Here is a 15,212-nt window from a genome sequence, read left to right on the forward strand (position 1 = left end):
GCTCGATTAAAAAATTAAAAAAAAAAATACTGCCGCAAGAACAGTGCCGCCTTGTGGCGATTATGAGTTACTGCACTCGTCCCAGGTAGATAGAAAAAACACACATAACGCAAAAGTAAACTGGTTCTTTGTTTTTTCCTGAAAATTCTGTCAGAAACCAGATCAAGCTTAAAGCATTTTCTAAATGTGAATTAACTTAAAATATGGATAAAATTAAAAAGCAAAGGCCAGAGTGCTTTAGTTTTAATAATCACTTCATCATCAGGGTTTGACTAGAGCTAGTTAAACAAGCCACTTCACCAAGAGTGCACTTCATCAAAAGTTACTTCTAAATGACAGCACAACGCCTGTGGCTAGTTTAAAATTATTTTATTTTAATTTAACAACAATTCGACTACCTTTTAAAGACAAGAAACACTGCGGAGTTCAAAAACAACTACTTGGTCACAAATCACGTCCAAAACTATTTTATTTACAAAGCAAATGGCACAGTTGTGACAGTAAACTTTTGTACAGCTCAGATAAATCATTTCAGTTGTTCTGGCAACACAACCTAGACGAGACAGTTAAGAGATCAACACACTCTTCAATGTGTGTGAATGACCGTTTCAAGGCCAGTTTCATCATCAACAAGGAGGAGGCAAACCGCAATTCTCAACAAACGAACTTCAAGAGTGTTTCGATTTTTCTCAGCTCAACCGTCTAACGTCTACGAGGCCTTTTCTTTCTTCAAACAGGCACAGTTTTGGCAGAAGAGGTGGATGTGATTATTTCAAGTCAAGTCCATATCGGTTCACACATGTCAAGATATACACAAAAATAGTGGTGGAAAAGATGGTAAAAAAGTGGTGGAAAAGTGTAAAACCCTAAAATAACGCCGATCCGACTCAATCGGTCAGATTACCATGTTCAAACCTTGGCATTGAAGCGATACATTTAACTGTATGGTTAAATCCAAGCACATTGGTGCAATTTTAAATCCAAGCACATTGGTAGCAGCAATCTACAGATTTCCTTGTCAAAATATTATATTGAGAGCATTTCTACAGCCAAAGACGAAAAGAGCAAAAGAAAGACGAAACAATGACGGCTGAGGGAACGTAACAGAGATGGAAAGAGCAGGCATCAAACGGCGAGTTTGCTGGCCACCAGAGACTGTTTCCGCTGGGGAAGGTCCTGAGGAGTGGGAATGTGGTCTCCGGTGACCTCGGTCTTCTCCGCCGCTGCAGTCGGGAGCTGTTTGTTCTTCATTTTAGCTTTGGCCATGTTATAGTCACCCGAGTCAAAGTATTTTTGCTGCAAGGAAAAAACAAGTCCGTTATTTACAATCAATAGGTTGAATTCTGACTCTTAAGTTCATCCAAAAATTCTCTTATTCACTCTCTCTCATGTCATTCCAAACATGTAAGACTTTTGTTCATCTTTGGAACACAAATTTCTTTGGAGCTTTCTGTCCCTCCATTGACAGCTACACAACTGACACTTTGATGCTTCAAATGTTAGTGTGGGGCTATTTTGAGCCTTGTTAGTGGTATTAACTAGCGATTTTTATTTTTCATTACTCTATGCCCTATATACTAGCGTTACACACTTAACAGTTTTTAGAGATAAAACTCTTTACATTCAATTATCATGAGAACAAATCTCAGAGAACGGTCGACTAGGTACCAATGCGTTATTTGATGGTGGTATAGTTCTCCTTTAAAATCTCTTTCGAAACCGTACCCCCTTTTGTAGTCTTTTTCGCAACATATCCGACCCGCCAGGCCTGGTCCCGAGATGAGGGTATCGGGCCTTCAGTTTGACCTCCTCAGCTTTTTCTGGACTTACAACAGTGTCCTGCATCTCCTACATTAGATGCGACAACAAAAACACTTCAAACTAAATTTCATTAACCACAAGAAACATATTACTGATTAAAACTGCATTAAACCACAGCATAAACAGATAAACAGCAATGGTTGGTCAATTTGACAACTTGTTTGCCTCCATAAAAAGTAAAGTTTACTGCTAATATACACATATATAGCCTAATATATATATATATATATATATATATATATATATATATATATATATATATAGACAATTATTTTAAATATTAAAACGGTGCTACAAACACATAATACGCGGTTTAAAAGACTAGTAAAAACATGCTGTTTTATATGGTCCAGTAACTCTCACTTTAATACACCAGATAAATTTACTTATATATTATTATTTCAACAATCATCGCGATCACATTGTCAGATGCGCTACGGCCTCTACGAAACGTGTTTGAATGAGCGAACCTGCTGCTCCTCTGTACTCGCCTCCACTTCACCGGACATCTGGACAAATCAAATGCAAAAAAACAAAAGAAAACAAAACACAAAAAAACGGAACACTAAGCTTTGCTTCGCCCTCGGAGAGCCGTCAGCGGATATTGTTAACTGGCCGTCGTCTGCTGCTGCTGCTGCTGTCTTGAAAATCCTAAATGTTCTTCTTCGGGAGAAACAGAGAGTGACTCACTCGGTCACTGTGAGCTGCGGCGCCGCCTCGCGGACTGGAGGAGGAGAAAAGCGCCGTTTGTGTTTATCATTTCTTGAAGTATTACTCACAATATAAAAGCTATTCGTACGCTTACTTTAAAAGCAATTCAATATTTCACAGCACAAATACACATGTGCCGCAACCTGAAGGTGGAAAGTTTTAGAATTATGCTAAAAGGTCTTTTACTTGCTAGAACTATAGAACTATCAATCACATTCCAGAGGTTGGACAAGAACAAAGTAGCCTACATTTACTTGAGTACTGCACTTTAGTACACATTTTGAGTATCTGTGCTTAATTTTTTCTGGAAACTTTTTACTTTAACTTCACAATATTTGAAAAACAAATATCGTACTTTTTACTCCACTTCATTTCTGTCAAGGTCCTTGAGTCGACAATAATAACGTCAGTGATTCTGGTTGCATTTTGGTTGGAAATAAAAATTGGGTCAATATCGGAATCCGACTTCTGGCGTCTAGCCGATTTTCATTTACAACTTTGGGTTTTGGGTCTTCTAAATGCAAATTTGTCATTGTTTTGGAGCACACTAGCTTATAGATAACAGTAAGCCTAACATATAACACAATCACCAAATCTATATATTTTTGAGTCACTTTTGGGTCTTTTTTGTGTGTGTGTGGTATTTTGAAGGACCAAATCATAAAAGGATTTCCTCCACCAGAATCACAGTGATCTGGCCACTGTTCTGGAGGAGGAATGAATCAAAATCCCTCTGATCTCTGTTAAGGACTTGTATCTGTCTTTCCCAAGACAAATTGATGCAGTATTGGCCGCAAAAAGAGGCCCTACACCATACTAATAATTTATTGTGGTCTAAAACCAGGTGTTTCAGTTTCATTGTCTATCCCTGGAAGATTCTGCAAATATTTGCAGATTTCAAAAAATAAATGTTATGTCATAACTGATTTTGAGGGACATATACCCAGTAGTTTTAAACAGACATCATGCAAGGACTTTCTCACCTGGATAAAAAAGCACAAGAAAAAAAAAACACAACTGCCTTTAAAACTCATTTTTATTTTCATAATTTTAGAAAACAAATGTTAATTAAATTTTCAAACATATTCTACAATGCTAAAAATATAAATCATGGAATTTGAAAAAATATGTTTTTAATTCAAAATTAAACAACAAATATTGGTCCGTGGCATGTTTTTTTTTTTTTTGATCATGAATAAAAATATACACTGAATAGACCACTTCTGAGAGAGTAAACAAAGGGTTCGGTTAGAGTTAATGTGCTAAATCATCCTCAAACCGCAGTCATTCTTTTTAATATTTATGGAAAGACATCCGCTGTACAGTGTACTGAAATCTCCTCATAATAGGATCAAACAGAGAATCCAAAAAAAACATTCTCATAGAACTGAGAAACCTGTCCTAAAACATTAGTAAATGACCCATTAGTTCTGGATCCGTGTCACAAGATAGTACATCAGGAAGAAGACCACAACCACGCCGATGGACACGTAACACAGGATCTTTCTGTTGTCTCGGCCGGATCGTACCATTGTGGAAAACCTCTTCACGCTTCCAGTTAACAGGCCAGTTGCACTAAGAAAATTGGAGTCCTGTGTAAACAAGGATGTAAAAGATGATGAGTCACCCATGTGCCAACATTGCAAATACAACATCAACACTGATAACACACACCCACCATGCCATCCAAGTAGGAATTCTGTTCCTCAGCCTCTTTGTCAATGTCATATGCCAGCTGTGGATAAAACCAAAGACATGTAAATGCAACAGCATGACAGCTTATGTTAAAATCATATACAGTGTTTATATAAAAAGAATATAACTGCTAACTTACAGACTTGAGTCTAGAGACTTTGCTGGCCAGATTTTCTGCCATCAGCTTGTTTTCAGCGTCCAACATATCATCCACAGCACCATGTCCTGTCAGTTCAACAAAATTAACTGTTATTAAGTCATTTGACATAAGTTACAAACACTAGTACGACTTTATATCTGACCACTTACAAATTAAAGTTTACCTGCACTGGCAACAGCAACAATAAATGTTGTTTTTAGACCAGAGAAGCATCATAAAATTAAAATATTACGTGTATATACTAATGAAATAGTCGAAATGAAAATATAAATGTATATTCAACGATAACTGCTGCTACGTGTCACTTACCTCGATTCCACGGTTCAGCCATTTTTAAAGAGCTAATAAGCTAATAACAACCCCCCCAAAAAACACTCTAAAACACGGCGCACACCAACAAAATCTGTTTGTTTTAACTGTAAATTACGTTTAAAACAAATACCAAGAAATATGAGTTCAGTAAAATTGTTGACGACTGTAAAATAGCGTACAGATATCATACAACGAGCCGCTGAGCAGCGCAGCATTCACTGTAGCGAAACAGCCGCAGAGGACTGTGGGATATGTTAGTCCGCCTGTCATTCATTTTTCTATCATAAGAACAGTTGTCTGATTGCATAAGCTTCCTAGCCAGCCATCTGCTTGCGTTCGCTCTTTAAACATTTTGTTCGGGTAATTTTTTTTTTTTTAACGACATCGATATGAAATAAACAGCGCGGTTCACTGTTGTGCTGGTAAGCTATATGTTATAATAACCTTGATTCTTATGCGATTAAAACGGCGAATTGCAAAATGCAAAAACATGGATTGCAATGCATAATTAAATCTGATAATATTTGCATGTCTAATTGCTCGTGTGCGTTTTGTAACGAAGATGCATTACATTTAATAGCCTATAATAACGTTAAATAGCCAATGAAGAATTTGTATTTCCATATACACAATAAAAAGGGGGAAAAATAGATTTATATATATATATATATATATAATTAACTGTTGGTTTTAACAGAAGTGATGTTTGTGATATTTCAGTGCTTGCGTTGAATGATCACTGTCCTTTGAATCAATCGATCAATATATTTATACAGAATACAACGCATTACATACATAGCTTTAATATGCATTTAAATTAGGGAAATATGCTAAGTTTAGTTGCAATTATTCCAAGCACAAACCTTTTTAAAATTCAAGTAAGGTTTCTGTTAAACTCAATTAAATACTATAAGTAAATATATATTATAAAATAACTTCTTAAAATACATATTTGAATAAAATATAATTTGTAGCGAAGTTACATTATATATGTGATTTTTGTATTGAATTATCAAAATTAATGTATAATAGAACTATAATGTATACATTTTTACTTTTTATAAATGTATAATTATACACAAAATAATCTTTAATCTTTCTCTTTCATGTAATCTTTAGCAACACACAATAATTAAATAAACAAAATATATTATTATAATATTAATAAAAAAAATTATGTCATATAGCGTATTAAGTATTTGTATTTATTTGATTTTATTGATCATATTTTTTAAGTGTATTTCTTTAAATTGATAATAATCAGCATACATGTTTTAAGTGTTAATCTAAGTGTGAAATAAATTAAGTATGAACATAGTTTATAAATGGCCAGCTGGATTCAGTTTGTATGAGATTTTGTTTACATAGCCTTAAAAAATTGGATTTAATGATGATGAATATAAAAACCTGACTATTGCACATTAAAATGACATTTGTACTCTTACATAACTATCCTTGTTTCATTTATGCATGACTGACAAATTATACATCATGTTAAATTTATTAGCCTAGTTCATTGAACCTGAAATTCAAATGAATGAAAATGTTAATGCAATTAAAAGACATTCACCTTATAATATAGGCCTAAATATTATATATGAAACCTTTTTTAAATGTATTATTTTTAAAAATGTGTTAAATAGTCAACGTCTGATTGCCAATGTATATTTGAATGCCATTTTAATGCATGTATCCGTGTCATTGTTCTTTTTTGTAGCGTGGAGCACCAATCAGCCACAGATTATCATAATGTTGGCCCGCAAAGGCCTTATGCCCGATGGGTTCCTGTTGACACGACTCGCCGAAGACGCCGCACAACCCTCTCGCATCCGGCCAAAGTCACAGAGAGCGCGTTTCATCACCAAGAGCGGCTCGTGTAATGTCGCCCACAAGAATATACGAGAACAGGTACAGATCAACTCCAAGCAAATCTTCAAATATCGCTGTACAACATATTAGACAACAGCTGAAATGATGACTTTATTGCTTCTCAGGGCCGGTTTCTCCAAGATGTGTTCACCACAATGGTGGACCTGAAATGGCAGCATTCCCTCCTCATCTTCACTTCAGCATTCCTCTGCTCTTGGATGCTCTTTGCCATGGTTTGGTGGCTCTTGGCGTTCGCTCACGGTGATCTGGAGCCGCAAGATCCCAACGACCCCGGGCCTGTGCCCTGTGTCACTTCCATTCACTCCTTCACATCTGCTTTTCTCTTCTCCATTGAGGTTCAGGTAACTGACCCATCGATGACCTAATGTGTGTCTTAGTGCACCTAAATTGAGGTTAAAAGGGTTAATGCAAACTATTATGTGTCTGTAATATCAGGTCACTATTGGTTTTGGAGGACGAATGGTGACAGAGGAATGTCCGCTGGCCATCATAGTCCTCATCATCCAGAACATTCTAGGCCTGATCATCAACGCCATCATGCTGGGCTGTGTGTTCATGAAGACGGCTCAAGCCAACCGGCGAGCAGAGACCCTCATCTTCTCGCGAAACGCTGTCATTGCCCCGCGGAACGGCAGACCGACGCTCATGTTCCGCGTCGGGGATCTGAGGAAGAGCATGATCATCTCGGCCACCATTCAGCTGCAGGTGACAAACGTCTCCGACTCTTTTCAAAATAAAGGTTCTTGATTGGTTTCCATGAAAAACCTTTAACATCTATGAAACGTTTCCATTGGACAGAAGGTTCTTTACTGTATAGTGGAAATGGTACTGTAAGAGCACTGAAAAGTTCTTTGGGGAACCCACAATGGTTCTTCTATGGCATTGTGAATAATCTTGAGTTTGGTCCCTCAGGTGATTCGGCGGACAGTGACAGCGGAAGGTGAGGTGATTCCTGTTTGTCAGCTCGATATCCAGGTGGAAAACCCTCTCAGGAGCAACGGCATATTCCTCGTCTCTCCGCTTATAATCAGTCACACTATTGACAGAGGAAGTCCACTGTACGAGGTCTCGGCACAGTCGCTGGCCACCGAAGACCTGGAGATCATTGTCATTTTGGAAGGTGAATGAAGTATTTTTGTCTTTATTGAAAACATTTCGTTTCACAACCTAATGAGGTAACCATTTTGATGAATCAGAGAAGCTAAAGGAACCCCTGTTTCAAATTCATTGCATGCTGCCCTGTATCTACACAAGCTGGCTGAAGCAAGGACGAAGCATATTTTTCATTCAATACTAGAAAGTATTGATAGAAATATTTGAATATAATTACCTTTGGACAATTTCACCCCATGTTTAACCTATTATTTAGAAAATAGCAAAAAAACAAACCATTAACTATTGCCACAGATACATTTTAGTAGTAGTTTTTGATATATGGTATCATAAAACTGTACAACCCACCTGCAAGTATAGATATCAAAACACTAGACTGTGCTGAGACATTTTCAAATGATAGTTAGCCCAAGCCCTAAAATGCTAAATCTAAAATAAAAACTAAATCAACTGAAACTAGAAAATTCTGAAAAAACTAAAAGGAGCGATAAAGTGAGGATCACTACACTAATTTAATTTTTTTTTAAAAATATAATTACAAATTGGCTGTTTACACCCATATTTATTACCCGTTTTTAAAGCTTTTTAGCGTATTGCACCATTAGCTTAGCAACATGCTAATGTCAAATGTCAAAACCTTTTCATAATCAACATTAACTTTGGCAGCCTTAAAATGCTAAAGCTAAAGCTAGAAAATTCTGAAAAAAACTAAAAGGAGCGATAAAAGTGTGGAAACTAACACTACACTAATTTGAAAAAACATTTTTTTAAAAATATAATTAAAAAATTGGCAGTTTAACACATATTTATTATGTCTTTTTAAAGCTTTTTAGCGTATTGCACTATTAGCTTAGCAACATGCTAATGTCAAATGTCAAAACTTTTTCATAATCAACATTAACTTTGGCAACCCTAAAATGCTAAAGCTAGAAAATTCTGAAAAAAACTAAAAGGAGCGATAAAAGTGAGGAAACTAACACTACACTAATTTGAAAAGACAATTTTCCCCTAAAATGCTAAAACTAAAACAAAAAACGACACAAATTGAAACTAGAAAACTCTGAAAAAGGAGTGAAAACTAACACTAAATTTAAAAGACAAACTGAAAATAAAATAAAAACTATCGGTAAGGCTTCCTGTTACAGTCCAGTTACCCATGTAAATACTATGTACTTATTTTAGTAACTACAATTACTGGGTAATAACTAGTACTAACCCTGAACCCCTGTTCCATGTACTTACCTTATATTACCCAGTACTTTCTAGGTAAGTAAACTGTAAGTACTGTACTGTAAAAGGAAGCGTTACCAAACTATCTTTTAACTAGTCACTAGTTTTTGAAACCGAGCCCATGTGTCTGTTCTTCCAGGTGTTGTGGAGACCACCGGGATCACAATGCAGGCCCGCACATCCTACACGCCGGAGGAGATCTTGTGGGGTCGGCGCTTCGTCTCCATTATGACGGAGGAGGACGGCCGCTACTCGGTGGACTACTCCAAATTTGGGAACACTGTCCCCGTTCGGATGCCGGCCCTCAGTGCTAAGGAGCTGGACCAGACCAGGGGTGTTCAGGACAGCGGACCCCATGAGGGTAAACCTCAGGGCTGGGGGCTGGTGAGGGCGGGACGGGGCGGGTACAGGAGGGGGGGCGGCGGCAGGGCCTGCGATGATGCGGCAGCCAAGCCGTGGTACGTAACAGCGGAGAAAGAGGACGAGAAGAAGGGTCAAAAGAAAACGGTGAAACTTGAGGAGATAGGCAGAGAGATTGAAGAAGAGACAATAGAGGACATGAGCGATTAAAGAACAACAAAAACTGGGTTTTTTTTGTTTTGTTTGTTAGATATGGAAGTAGAAGTGATCTAGCAGCGACACTAGTTCAGATAATAGTCAAACATATTATAAATAACAAATAGGTCTGAAATAGGTTTTATACTACACATGTTTTGTAAACTGTCAAAACATGGACAACTGAGAATGTCTTGTAGATTTTGTCCTGTACTGCCACCTGCCAGCAATATAATGCATTTTAGGATTGTTTTGACAGAAAAATGTAATAGCCAAGACATGGAGCCTGGTTAGGGGAGATGCCATACATAGTGTGATGAGAATAAAAAGGGAGGCTGTGGGCATAGAAGTACAGTAAATAAAGTCAATTCAAATTTTACCAAAATTACCAAAGATCTTTATTCACACAGAATGCGTTTTTGTGTTCCAATGTGCTACTACATAAACACTACGTTTTAACTGCATAAACGCATGATGCAGGCCAGTGAAATGGAAAAACGCATTTTCAAAAACTTGAACTACTTTTAACTTCACGAGACGCGAGCACAACTGTGCTCAAATGCATCCATCTAGTGCATGTTTACGTAGAAAAACAATGCAAAAGCAGCGCAGGGAAATACAAAAACTCATTTGTGTGGCTCAAATGGATTGACAGACTGTTGTTCTATTCTCCACAGCTTTGTTTTCATTCATGTCAAATTAAATATGGCATCTACCCTGACTAAAAAATAATGCTGCTGCTGTTGAAGCAAACATGAGGCAGCTGTATATGTTCGTATGTTGGGTTTTGATACCATAAACCGTTTTTAAATTATTATATTCCAGTTCAGTCCTTTGCCTTTTTGTGTTCTCATCTTGTTTTATGAGATGTTATCGTGACTTTTTTGTTTTTACTGTGACTGTAAATGTTGACATATTGTGTTTTTACACCATGTGTGGCCATGTGCAATTGTGTGTGAACTATAGGACCTGATTGAACACATCATGTTAGTGTCCCCCTAAGCTATTTAAATGACCATTAGAGAATACATTCCGTGTTGATTCAACTGTTTACATATCAGGGTTAATTTATTTGATGTATTTCATGTAATTAATAAAGCCAATGACGTTTTTTATATATCTAACTGAAGGAGGTTTTTTTTTACCTTTGTGGGAAAACGTGTGTGTTACATCACAGGATTAGGGATCAACAGCTGGGCAGAGTATACTTTTAGAGACTTTGCAGCGATTGGTATTCAGAGGGAAGCTGGTCCATCTGCGTTCAGATGGTGGAGATTTTAAAATCAGCTGTTTCAAATCTCAGCAGTCTAGTACTGAATACATATTCCTCAGTTTACTCAGTGTTACGGTGCGTTCACACTATGTTGTTATTACTGTAACGATTCTGAACTGTAGTTTAGTTTAGTTTATTAAGATCCCATTAGTTACTGCTTCCTGGGGTCTATAGACTTCAACACACACACAAAAAATTCTTATAACATGAAACCATACATTATATTGAACCAAAAAAGGAGTGTACATATTCATACATAACAATACAGCAACGTACTAAAAATTATTAAAAAAAAAAAAAAAACAATAGCTCTACATTATTCATTATCAATTAATCATTAGTTACAGCCATACTAGGGTTCATAATTTTCACAATGTTTTTCCTCTTTTCAACCTTCCATATCAAAAAACAACATTTATTCAAATGTAAATAAATAAAGTCTTAATCTTTTACGGAAATTCATTGCATTCACTCCCAAAATCAAAAACTGCGGAAGAGAATTCCATGCCACCATTGCTCTATACAGCACCGTCTTTTGTATAAGTATATATTTTTTGCATTTGTATAACTGTAATAAACAATGTGCATAATTTTCTGAGAGCCACGTGGCCGCCGTTCCACTTAAACGTTGTGTTCGACTTTTTTAAACTGATAATTTACTCACTCTCCTGTTCGAACTTGTTCATCAAAATGAACAAATCTTTTTTCGAGTCATTTCGTTCGTTGAATGAACCAAATGACTCGATAAAGATTCGTTCATTTTGATGAACGAGTTCGAACAGGAGAGTCACAAACTCGCATCACAGAACAGAGCACGGCGAGCGTTTGTGCTTATAAAACTTAAACTTTTTTATTTAATTTTTGAAATGACCAATCGTTTCACTAGATAAGATCCTTATTCATCGTCTGATGTCGTTTAAAGACCTTTGAAGCTGCACTGAAACTGGCATTTGGACCTTGAACCGTTTGGTGCCTAGTCCATTATATGGAGAAAATCTTGGAATGTTTTCATCAAAAACCTTAATTTCTTTTCGACTGAAGAAAGAAAGACATGGACATCTTGGATGACATGGGGGTGAGTAAATTATCAGCAAAAGTTTTTTTTTTTTTTTAAAGTGAACTCCTTTAAAGTAACCCTGTGCTGATCGATCAGTGTATGAAATAAAAGTACAGCGAGAGGGGTTGGAAAGCATACAGAGGTTTGTTTACAGTTATGACGGCATGGCGTGAACGCTTTAGGTGCTGCTGTAGAATGGCTAGTTGAAGTGGAGCTGTCCGCGGTGCTGAACGGACACTTGAACTGTTGCAGGGGGTTTGAAACTGAACATTTAAGTTGGAAGGAGTAACGCTTAAACACCAAAACATCAGTATTTCTTTAAAAATGTCTAGAACGTAGAAAATCAGAAAATCACGTTTTTTAAATTATTATTTTACTTATAACATGTAAAGGTACAACATACAAAGGTCATATATGAAAAGATCAGACATTTTACAGCATTATTATTTTTTTTAAATATCAGCCAAAATAAAATGTTTTCAAAATAAAAAGTAAAAACAAAATGGTATTAGAATACAAATAATTTACAACAAACAGTACTTTGCGATTTATACGTGGTTAGTAAAAAAACGAGCAATCGCTAAATAATGGTACATAGTAAATATATAGATGGCAACAGAAACTGAAAACTTCTAAAGAAGTTCTATGGTCAAATCATGCAGAGATGCAGCAGGACCAGAGGCCACTGAGCGCCGCTAGCAGGGATAAGACCGACGTGCTTGCAGCAGTCACGGGCCCGCTGTTACACAGGTCAGTGTTGCAACATCTGTAAGTGTATTCGGATATCGACGGGAACTTCTGGGACAGACGAGAGTTATCACAGTCAGTGTATCGAATGCACCGGCGAATGGTCTTCCCACCTGAAAAGTGAGAAATGTCTTAATTATAGGGCTGTCAAACGATTAATCACAACCAAAATAAAAGTTTGTGTTTACATAATATTATGTGGGTGCACTGAGTATAATTATTTAATATAAATACACACACATGCTTGTATATATTTAAGAAATATTTTCATGTATATACTGTATATAGATTTATATATAATTTATATATGTACATATAAATATTTTATATATAAATAATATATTTTTATAAATAATATACATGCATGTGTGTGTGTGTGTGTGCATTTATATATATACAAAATATTTATACACAGTGCACCCACATATATTATGTAAACACAAACTTTTATTTTGGATGCGATTAATCGCGATTAATCATTTGACAGCCCTACTAAATTAGTGAATAGACTGAATGGTCTTCCCACCTAAAAAGTGTGAAATGTCTAAATTAGTGAATACACTAGACTAGAATAGAATAGAATAGAAAAGACGATAGTAGAATAGAACAGAATAGAATAGAATATTTAAATGTTCTTCAAACTGGGGGAAAAAATATTTTAAGAACTGATCATTAAAGCTGTTCTTTGGGGAACCCAAAAGGATTCTTCTATGGCGTCGCTGTGAAAACCCTTTAATTTTTTAAGAGTGTAGAGTAGCTACAACAGTACAAGTCATCTTCGTGTAAACCCATGGTGTAAACCACAAAAACGCAAATTTGTGAAAATGTGTTCATTCTATAGGCTCATGGTGTTTCTTATAAAGTGACATTGCCGTCTACTGGCCTGGCATGAATAATACAGCGCTTTTCGTAAATCCGTGTGAACAGAAAATACATTTTAGTACATAGTTGTTAAATGTACCCTTGAACTTTTCTTTTACTGTTAACTTTTAACTAGTTATTCAACTTAAGCGACTTAGTTTAAGAGAGCTCTCTGATCTTATTCAGTTTTTTTGAAGAAAAGGTTAGTTAGTGGAACACTAGAGACCCTTTTCCCAAGTGATAGTGTTCATAGGGGGCGAGACATCGTTCGACTTAGCTGATGTTGATTTGGAGATGTGCTTTAGACGTCGCCAGTAGAACTTTAGTCAGGTAGGGGAATTATACCACAATGGCCATTTCATTTACAAATTAAGTAACATTAAGTGAGTGATTATATTTTAGATTCATTATTAAAGTACAGTTTAAACAGTAACTAAATTACCCACCCGACACTGCTCAACATCATATGGTTAGAACATATTGCAAGAGTGATTCAGAAAAGTGAAGCTAGTTCTTATAAAATGTCTAGATCCATGGATGGAAATTACAATGGACACTTACAAAATGGAAACGTTAATAGCATTTGTTAACTGGAAGAATTTACATTGAAATGGGAAAAATTGGTTAATTAGGTAATTTTGAAAAAAAAAATTGAAATTTTGAAAATATTTTCAAAATTTGATAAATGTTTATCTAATATTGAATCTCAATAAAAAATAAAATAACTTTTAAGTGACTTAAGTGTCACTCTAAAAAATGCTGGATTGTTTCAAACCAAATTTGGGTCAAATATGGACAAACCCAAATGTTGGGTTAAAAATGCAATAAAAAAAATTACAGTTGAAAGTGAAAGTTGAAGTTGGGTTAAAATTTGAAATGACATTTTTAACCCGAGATTTGGGTTAGTGTACATTTTGGATAAAAATATCATATAATAAAATATCAAAAACAGAATAATTGCATTTATAAAATAACCGAAAATATAAACGCCAAACATTTTTTCTGTCTCAGGGGGATATGTACTTTATCCACCCACCTTTCTCATGAAGATATAAACATGCGTCCTCATAAGAACAAACTTGCTGTATTGAGCAATGGCCCCCAGTGTAATCCTCACACCTGTAGCACTGAAGAGACGAGCCTGCAGAGAATCGCATTCCATAATGCTTATTGCCTGTTTCGAATAAAAAGCATTGAGGTCATGACCAAAGCCACACAAAACCATCCCGACAATAAGTACCACAAGCATCCGACTTACCGAAGCTAAGAGACACACAACAGACCAGCAGTAAAAGTCCAAGAGAGCACTTCATCGTGAGAAAACCTCCCCGACCGAAGAGACTGATAATGAATAACAATAAACTGAAATTAAACAGAACAAAAACTGGTGGAAATGAAAAGACGTATCTGCTTTTTTTTGTTTATTAACTTGTATAAAAGCTAAACATCAGAAGCATCAGAATTGTGTTAAATATCTCTTACCCCGCTCAAAAGAATCCAGACGTTACACAAACGTCCAAGCTTGTGCTTTTCAGCGAACCAAAAGAATTCCTCGTGCCACCTCTTCCCTGCTCGAGCTCTGGCCCAACCTCACCCTTGCCCTACATGAATGATGTCATTGATGGAGTTTCTCCTAAATGCCAAGTCAGATTAAACGGACCCTAAAAATGAGACTTTATTTTTAACGGTTATTATTGTTTAAATGTCAGTAGTGTTCCTTAGAAAATGTGCAAAATGAAAAACAAGACATGGTTTCAATGTAGTCAGTGAGTTTTTTCCTAAAATGG

At 36.1% G+C, this 15,212-nt stretch overlaps 4 protein-coding genes across 6 annotated transcripts; 1 reads left to right on the forward strand and 3 right to left on the reverse strand.

Moving 5' to 3' along the window:
• Nucleotides 1-451: 451 nt before the first annotated feature.
• arpp19b (cAMP regulated phosphoprotein 19b) lies at nucleotides 452-2,489 on the reverse strand. Of its 2 annotated transcripts, none has more exons than XM_089127723.1 (3): nucleotides 2,313-2,489; nucleotides 1,726-1,848; nucleotides 452-1,296 (listed from the first exon to the last, which is right to left on the reverse strand). In XM_089127723.1, exons 1-3 carry the CDS (start codon nucleotides 2,328-2,330, stop codon nucleotides 1,126-1,128), a joined length of 312 nt encoding a protein of 103 aa, XP_088983849.1. In that variant the 5' UTR covers nucleotides 2,331-2,489; the 3' UTR covers nucleotides 452-1,125. The 2 variants fall into 2 exon arrangements, with proteins under 2 accessions (XP_088983849.1, XP_039521982.1); XM_039666048.2 differs by having other exon boundaries at nucleotides 2,292-2,480.
• Nucleotides 2,490-3,688: 1,199 nt separating this feature from the next.
• On the reverse strand, nucleotides 3,689-4,925 carry bet1l (Bet1 golgi vesicular membrane trafficking protein like). Its single transcript, XM_039666047.2, has 4 exons — nucleotides 4,697-4,925; nucleotides 4,367-4,452; nucleotides 4,211-4,267; nucleotides 3,689-4,124 (listed from the first exon to the last, which is right to left on the reverse strand). The coding sequence occupies exons 1-4, from the start codon at nucleotides 4,716-4,718 to the stop codon at nucleotides 3,957-3,959; spliced, it is 333 nt and encodes a 110-aa protein (XP_039521981.1). The 5' UTR covers nucleotides 4,719-4,925; the 3' UTR covers nucleotides 3,689-3,956.
• Nucleotides 4,926-4,986: 61 nt separating this feature from the next.
• Nucleotides 4,987-9,561, forward strand: kcnj11l (potassium inwardly rectifying channel subfamily J member 11, like). The gene is made up of 6 exons (XM_039666046.2): nucleotides 4,987-5,121; nucleotides 6,417-6,607; nucleotides 6,694-6,930; nucleotides 7,025-7,294; nucleotides 7,502-7,709; nucleotides 9,072-9,561. The coding sequence occupies exons 2-6, from the start codon at nucleotides 6,449-6,451 to the stop codon at nucleotides 9,500-9,502; spliced, it is 1,305 nt and encodes a 434-aa protein (XP_039521980.1). The 5' UTR covers nucleotides 4,987-5,121; nucleotides 6,417-6,448; the 3' UTR covers nucleotides 9,503-9,561.
• A 2,829-nt stretch (nucleotides 9,562-12,390) lies between these two features.
• cd59b (CD59 molecule (CD59 blood group) b) lies at nucleotides 12,391-14,999 on the reverse strand. Of its 2 annotated transcripts, none has more exons than XM_039666080.2 (4): nucleotides 14,908-14,994; nucleotides 14,684-14,787; nucleotides 14,462-14,599; nucleotides 12,391-12,677 (listed from the first exon to the last, which is right to left on the reverse strand). In XM_039666080.2, the coding sequence occupies exons 2-4, from the start codon at nucleotides 14,736-14,738 to the stop codon at nucleotides 12,472-12,474; spliced, it is 399 nt and encodes a 132-aa protein (XP_039522014.2). In that variant the 5' UTR covers nucleotides 14,739-14,787; nucleotides 14,908-14,994; the 3' UTR covers nucleotides 12,391-12,471. The 2 variants fall into 2 exon arrangements, with proteins under 2 accessions (XP_039522014.2, XP_039522013.2); XM_039666079.2 differs by having other exon boundaries at nucleotides 12,392-12,677; nucleotides 14,684-14,766; nucleotides 14,908-14,999.
• Between the last annotated feature and the right edge of the window lie 213 nt (nucleotides 15,000-15,212).

This window comes from Pimephales promelas, chromosome 25 (genome assembly GCF_988280905.1).
Source record: "Pimephales promelas chromosome 25, fPimPro1.hap1.1, whole genome shotgun sequence".
In the NCBI taxonomy this organism is placed as follows: domain Eukaryota; kingdom Metazoa; phylum Chordata; class Actinopteri; order Cypriniformes; family Leuciscidae; genus Pimephales; species Pimephales promelas.